The 7,829-nt window shown below is 45.4% G+C and overlaps 1 protein-coding gene across 1 annotated transcript in view; it reads right to left on the minus strand.

The window, feature by feature from the left end:
* HSPA4L (heat shock protein family A (Hsp70) member 4 like) overlaps positions 1–7,306 on the minus strand; it is a 31,208-nt gene extending 23,902 nt beyond the window's left edge. The window contains exons 1-3 of the mRNA XM_068941607.1: positions 6,852–7,306; positions 2,341–2,398; positions 705–845 (exon numbers count right to left, since the gene is read on the minus strand). Coding sequence (XP_068797708.1) covers positions 705–845; positions 2,341–2,398; positions 6,852–7,291 — 639 coding nt within the window. The 5' untranslated portion in view covers positions 7,292–7,306. The remainder of the gene's footprint in view (positions 1–704; positions 846–2,340; positions 2,399–6,851) is intronic.
* Positions 7,307–7,829: the final 523 nt, after the last annotated feature.

Consider the following 7,829-nt stretch of genomic DNA (forward strand, 5'->3'; position numbering starts at 1 on the left):
AGCAAATTAAGAATAAATAACCTGTTCAGGTTAAATATTCAGAGCCTTATCCATTTTTCCTGAAATTTGGTCTCTGGAGGCCAAAAGACCTAAAACTCAGCCAAGATAAATAATCATGCACTACAACTACATCTATTCGAAAGTAATCTGGTAATATAAGGTATAAGGTACTGCAGTAAGTACAGAAAGCCAATAAAATTCGTAAGAAAGCTCAACTGACATCTCAAAGCAAAAAAGTCAGTACAAGATTTGAGCAGATGTTACTGCAGGGAAAATAACGCTCATCTTTAGAGGAGAACCTTATTATACAGTAAATTTTACCGAAGGTGAATGAAACCCAAACTTGACCTTTCTTAGGTTAGAGCTATTAACATTTTGTAGCATCCCTGTACAGGGGACTTAACACAATACCTTTTTACATTGTCTTATTAGTAAGAGATGTGCACATACTGCAGATCAAATTATCCTGATCTTTCCAATCATTTTTCTCTATAATTCATTCACTTCAAATTATGCTAAGGAAGGCTTTGGGAAAACTAAAAGGTGCATTATCGTACTGCTAAACTGACATTTCTTTTTAAAAGGGACATGGATAGATTTAGAGAGTTAAGGAAAACTTAAGTAAATTCAAGTAGGAGGTGACACAAAGCTCTTAAGCGCTAATCTTCACCACTAGAGACATACTGCACAAAGCTCTAACTCACCTTTACTCCTACAGAGCCATTTGGCATCTTCTGAAGCTCATAGGGAAGTTTGGCCCTTTCAGCTTGTATGTAAGGATCTTCAAATGCTCTTCCATGCAGTTTTTTGAAGCCATGTAATGTATTTTTTACATTTGTGACAATCTGTGGAAAACATATTTTATTTTCAGTTCATCAGGGTATAGAAGACCATCCAGAAGGGGACTTGTAAGGTTGAGCTTGATACATTAACTAGCGACCTATTTCAAGCAACCTACCTTTATTGGAAAGCAAGGGGGGGGGGGAGAAATGTGGCACACAGGATAACTTTTTTAATTTAGTCTCCATTACAAAACTCAACTTCACTTCCCTGTTTAATATCAGCAAGCGTGTAGCCAATTTTCACTGCACCTTTTATTTAAAAGGAGCTTTCTGGTATAGTATGTGGTCTTTGATATTACATTACGCATTGGATGCTGCGGACAACCATCGCTACAATGAAACTACTACTTATATTAACCTAAAATGAAACTTGAACCAATTTAAGCATTCCATTTCCTTTGAAGTTCTGGTTTAATTCAGATCCTGCCTGCAGATAAAACCTCCTCACAACTAGCTATTCCTTAGTCAGTGTTTCACCTTAAGTATTTTAAAGATAGAAAGGACCAGAACAAGAAAATCCTAACACACGTAATAGTTAAGCTATTAAAAGCAGTTACTCCAGGGTAATCTATTCCAGCACAAACCAAGTTTACTAGTCTAAATACCACACTGAGAAAAGTATGACTGACAGGACACCTTTTCATCGGCAAAGCTCAGGGGTTGAGCTCAGATAAGCCGTGTAAAGTTTCTCAGAAAGAAAATGATACAGCCTCTGCCAGATACCGAGTGCTCATAGTATTACCAGTGGGCTGGCATTACCTTTACATCCACTCGGTAAAGCAGCTAATTCAATTTCCAGTTACCTACGTACCGCTAAGGAGAAAGAAGTCCTCCTCTCAGCATGCTAACATGATGCATGTATGTGAAAAAGACAGTAAGACCTCATCTCCTTAGGCTTTCTAAATTCATATTGGCCATTATGAAGTCTTCTGCTTAGTCATTTCAAGTATTTGACGCCCAAAGGGGTTTATTCTTTGTTTTCTCAGGTGGCAAGAGAGTTAGAGAGAAATTTTACTGCCGTCTGAACTTCTGAGGTAAGACACTAAATTACTAAGGTGTATTCATTTCACTTCATGAGCAACAATCAATATCTATATTCTAGGCTTTCATTCTCCAACTTCAGTTTCAGCTTTTCTAAGATGTAAGCACAGTATACTTCCCCCCACCTGAGATGAGATTTAAGCATGAACTCTTATTATTGCTGTGACAAGCGGGCAAGAAGAAAAGACTTTTTTTTAAAACTAGGGAAGAGGCTCGATTTTTCAATCACTCCCCATTTTAAATGACAGAAAACAAGGCAGAAACAGTGTTTCAATTTCAATATTGGGGAACTGAAACAGTGAGAACACTACTACTTAAGTTACCTATTTTTAAGTGTGTATTTTACAGTAGTAATTCCTCTACAAGAGAGGAATACCAAGGTCATTCATTACTATTCTTTCCACAGTTCAACATGAGAGAAGTCAGAGAAGTAACAGAGTTTTTCTGATCCATTTACCTGGCTCTTTGCTGCATTCCCTATGGCCCGGGTCTTGGATCCTAAAGATATACATGCTCTAAATAAAGAAGAAGAAAAGAAATTCAGCTTCAAAGAACACAAAGTATTTCCATGGTACTCTTAAGCCAAAAAAATGACAGTAGCAGAACACGGATGTTGTACTTAACAACATTATTATATGAGGCACCAGAACTTGCAGTGGATTTCCAGTTCTTTTGTTCTTTGCAAATTAGTTTAGAAACAGCTAACAACCACAACTCTCTTCCTTATAATTACATTTAAGGAATTCTTTAAAAACTAATGTAGTCTACAGATCTTATCATGAAGGGAAGGGCCACAGCTCATAATTGAAAGAGCCTGTGACATTTACTATAAAAACCGGACTTTGGCCAGTCAGGTTTTCTCAGCTTAAAGACCCTGAAGCTCGCTAGAGCTACATTCACGTTATAAGCATCTTCAACAACAATAGACAACCTTTAGAAAAAAAATTCTAAGCTCAAGATAGCCAAAGAGCTCAATTCTGCAAACTGCGTATCAAGAACTTCATGGGACTGAGGACTACCAGATACGCATGACAAACAGTCAGAAGGGGGAGATGGTCTGGGAACGGCTCCCACTCACCAAGGCTTGCCAAGCCCTGGAGCATAAGGTCCCTTGGGGCTTGCTTCTTCTCACAGACATTCAGGTTACCCACTGAGCACACTGTTCACCCCAGCACAGAGCTGCCCAACGTTCACAGCCACCATCTGGCTACCTTGCTGCTGCATTCAGCAGCCTCTCCACCCCACTAATCATGGGCATCCAGGGCACTCATTGCTGGCCATTTTTCCAGTAGCAACAAAACCTACAAGAAACATACCCAACAACTCCAAGGACAGAACTCTACCTACAGCCTCAGTGCTAACTCTTTTGGCAGCAACTTAAGTAAGAACACATTAACTAGAAGAATTTATTCTTCCAGTAACAAAACACACATTAATGTATGCTTTCTAGTTTTCATATCTTCTAATCATTGTATTTCCAAGTACTGTCAATGATGGCGGCTTCCCTCCCCCTTGTAAATTACTATTGCCACCTTTGTTTTACAGATGAGAAATTGAACTGGTTCCCTAAAAAGCAACTGCTCTGCCTAAAATCATTCAGCAGTAGTAACTACGATCCAGATTTCATAAGGTTAAAATTCAATTGTTTAGTGAAAGCATAAATGTCACTATAGTAGTTTGCTTCCTGCCGCCTCTCCATCTTCATCACAAAGGCAGCACTGTGCGTAGTTTGACAGTATTATCTAGCAACCTCTTCTGCTATAAAGACCATACTAAACATGTGGAACCTTCCCTGCATTTACAAAGTAGAAAATGCATTGCACTACAATTTTAAACAAATAGTTCACCTTTTATAAACAGCACACATTTTGTATTTATATTGTTTAATATTACTGTTCCCAATTATTCTTTGTAATAATTTAAAAAAGTGCCAGAAAACCGCAAATTAGAAAGGCTGCAGCTGGCTTACAAGGCACTTATTTTATGGATAATGATTACAACTCATTAATGCTATTATACCAGGCCTTTTCTGGACTCTGAGACAGTAGTACTTTCAAATACACCTATAACACAGCATGAAACATCAAGTCAGAAAACTACTCAGCCCGTAAGAGAGTTCCTGCCATCATTTTCTTATTTTACTCAGGTCCCCGCGCAACGGCATGGTTCCCCCCTGGCCTGGGAAGAAGAGTCAAAGACCAAGATGTGCTCTCTTAGGTTCTAAATTAGACTTCACAGTTGTAGCCAAGACAGCCCTTTAGGAACCACATCTGCCACGACAAGACACATCAGGTGAGACAACAGACTTCCTCCTCCCGTCCCCTGGCTTGCTTTTAAGTGATGCTCTGAACAGCACACACTTTTCTAATGGCAGCAACTCCCTCTACCATGAAGGCATTTCAATCCTTTCCATACACTGTTTTGGAGAAGATGCTACCTCATCTTTTTAATAACAGTCTGTAATTACAGCAGTTGCTTGTGGTTTGGAAAAAACAGTTATTAAAAAATTATGAGCCAATCAAGCAACATTTTTTGCCACAAAGCCATGTTAGTGAGATATAGCAGTTGAAAGGGTCATTTGCCCAGGGTCACTGGAAATGCTTGCAACAGACCGGCAGGAGCTCCCAACTCGGAAAAACTGAAGCGCTGGTTAACATCCAAAGAGATACTAAAGACTAAAAAACCTTAAGAACTACCTGAAGTTCTGCTGAAATAGATGGCTTACTGGCAGAATATTTTTCCTTTCTTTCTACCATACTTGTACTAAAGCTTCAAAAATAACATACATTATGCAAACGCTAGCAATCCCATGCCCCAGATCACAGGATGTAGGTTTGCAGAAAATACTAGTAAAGGATCACTGTCAAAAAGCTAACACAGGGGCTTCCATTTCAATATTTTAAGAACCAGGATACCAGATTCACAATTTGAAGAGCGTTCTACTAACACGTGATAATAAACTACCCTCCAGAAGTCCACATCGCTTTGTTTGTAGCACAAAAGTATACTTACACCAGCGCTGAAGTGTACGCAGCAGTGTTGCATAGACATCTGAATCAGCTCCAAAACCAGAAGCTGGCTGTGGTAATCAGCCTTGCCCAGAAAGAGCAATTAGCCCTGTACGACACAGCCAGGGCTATCCTATCTTTAGGACCTAACCCAGTATCCTTATGCATCTTAATAACACACCGTGCACCAAAGCGTACTAGCTTGTCCGGAGCTAGTTCAGGTATTTTTCACGCTGCACTATACAACACACACTCAACTCAAACTCTAGAGCAGGTGTAACTCAGACCATCACCCAAATCCCACCCTAAATAAGGCACAGTTACCCACAACAGTATTAAACCTATAACAGTTTACTCACTTTTTTGGTTTATTTCACGACAACAGAATTTCTAGTTCTTAATCTTTTTCTATACTATACTTTCAAAAGGAGAAAACAGCCAGAACTGCCACCTGAAGTGAGGTACCTGATGCCTTTAACTATGTGTTTACCCAAGGTGCTGTCTTGCTAACTGTGCTTTAACTTCCTTTCATAATCCTTTTGTATATTTATTGAAAGCAGTTACTCATATACGTTAACATCAGAGATAGTAAACACATGGAAACCTACACAAAGCATAACTGCAAAGAACTCACTCCAAGAAGAGCTAGGAATTGGAAGCATTCGACATCATAATGGGGAAGGAAACTGCAGCTGTCTGAGGACTCTCTGCGCAACAATTTCAGGAGGTTCTTTGCACAGAGTTTTAAATGTCTCAGAATTTCAGCTTTCAGAAAACACGCAACAGTATAATGTCTTTCTGAAAGGTCCGAGTACGAGGAAAAGCTAGTATTTTTCTAAGCAGTGCTGAGCGTTTTAAGAGTATTCTCATTAATATAGATAATATGCATTTTAGCACTCCACTTTGGAGTTTTCTAAAACTTACAAAGCAAGACAAAAATCTACATTTCTTTAAGACCGAAATGGTAGTAACGCTAAAGGTACTATGGCCTCACATAGCAAAAACAAGTTTCCATTGTCAGCTATGAATTCCTTTTATAAAAGGAAGCACCACCCAAAACTTGCATTTTACGAGTATTAGATGAATTCCTGATTCTTCCTTGAAAATTACGCACAGATGGAGCTCTCAAAAATCCTAGACGTATTCCACAGAAAGAGAGGAGAAAAATCTCCACCTACTCTTGCGTATCCCATCATCACGAACATAGCCCATTGCCCCCCCCCCCCCTTTCCCCCCCACACCTTGCCAGAAACCTCGGTATCGCACAGCCAACAGATGCGGCACGGTGCAAGTAAGAACAGGTTTAAGGAGAGGGAACTCCTCGCGCCACTTCCCCGTTTCCTAGGTGAATCAACGTCGTCCTCTTCCTCCTCCCGTCTCACCCCCGCTCCATCATAAAGTTGTGAGTGAAATCGCTTCAACCACCGGCAACCATTCCAGCAGGAACTGGGGGAACCCAAGCACTCGCCCCGAGACCTCGGCTACGCTGAAGCGAAGAAGTCCGTTGTGCCTCGAGAGCCGCGCGGATCCCCCCGCACGGCGCGGTATTTCAAGGACACGGAAGAGACACAAGTTTTTGGGGGGAGGGGGAAGGGGTCGGAGGAAGCGTTTCTCGGGCAACCTCCTGCCCCAAACTCAAAAGCGTTTGTCTCGTTACCGAGAAAGGGGCTTTCGCCCGGCAAGAGCGGCCCCCCCACCCCCGGCCCCTGAAGGATCCCGCGACCTCAGCCGCTGCCGGAACCCGCTGCTCCCGCCGAGGGAGCCGGGCCGCCGGCCGGCACCGGGCCGTTAGCGGCGCGAGCGGAGCGGCCGCGGGGAGGGCCAGGCCCCGCCGGGGAACAGGCGGCTGCGCCCGCGCCGCAGCGCCGGGCCCCGCTCCCCGCCGCCTCGGGGCAGCCGGGCCGGGGCCGGGAAGGGGGCCGGGGGAGGGGGCCGGGAGCGGCCCGGCGCCGGTACTCACGGGGTGCAGCGGTCGCTGTACTCGTTAGCGATGGTCTCGATGCCGCCGCTCCGCGCGACGCCGATGTAGCAGTTCAGGAAGCCGAGGTCGATGCCCACCACGGACATGGCTGCGCTTGGGTACCTCCCGCTCCCCGCCGGCCTGCGACTACCGCGGCACCGCCGACCGACCTCGTCCTGCTGGCGACCCGGCTCCTCGCCCGTCTCCTCTCTCCCTCCCCCCCTTCCCCCACTGCGGAGCGGCAGCCACCAACCGGCAGTTAGTCGGGCTCTGCGCAGGCGCGCTGGGACGCCCGGCGGGGAATCCGTGAGGCCCCGGCCCCGGCTTCGGTACTTTCCGGAAGGGCTCGGGCAGCCCCGGCTGAGACCGACGCGCGTTCGAGAAAGATCTGGAAAGGGAGGGAGGGAGGGGGCATTCTCTAGAGCGACACCCCGCGCCATGACGTCGGCGCTGCGCCGGCCACGCCCCCCGCCCCCTTAAAGGGGCCGGCGCCCAGCTCACCCGCGCCTTTGCATACACTTCTGTGCGTGTGCGCGTATATATATTTTTTCAAATCTCGCTCGTTTCTGGAGTCGGCGGGGCTGGGGGAGAAAAGGCCAAAAAACGCAGTCAGGATTGGCACCTGCAGGCGGCCGCCCCGTGCAGCGCGGCGCCGGGCCTTACTGAACAGCCTCGCCCCCTCGGTTCGGCATAAACGTCGATTGCAACACGAGACAATTTCGTGCGATTAAAACAATCCGGCGTAATTACTGCTGGATGATTATGAGGCTGCTGAACGTAATTTCGCACGGCGCTGGCGGTTGTGACTCAACTCCAGGGCCGGGCCAGGCAGGTGGCCTGGCGTCTTTTTCCTCCGCCATGTCACCACGGCTTCTCCGCCAGGCTTGCCGCCGTCCTCCGGAGGCGAGGGGAGGCCGGCCGGGCCGCGCTGACCTCCCGGCGCTGCCTTAATTCTCGCTTTCTGCCTCCCGCCGCCGG

The sequence above is a fragment of the Struthio camelus genome, chromosome 4 (assembly GCF_040807025.1).
Source record: "Struthio camelus isolate bStrCam1 chromosome 4, bStrCam1.hap1, whole genome shotgun sequence".
NCBI classification, from domain to species: Eukaryota; Metazoa; Chordata; class Aves; order Struthioniformes; family Struthionidae; genus Struthio; species Struthio camelus.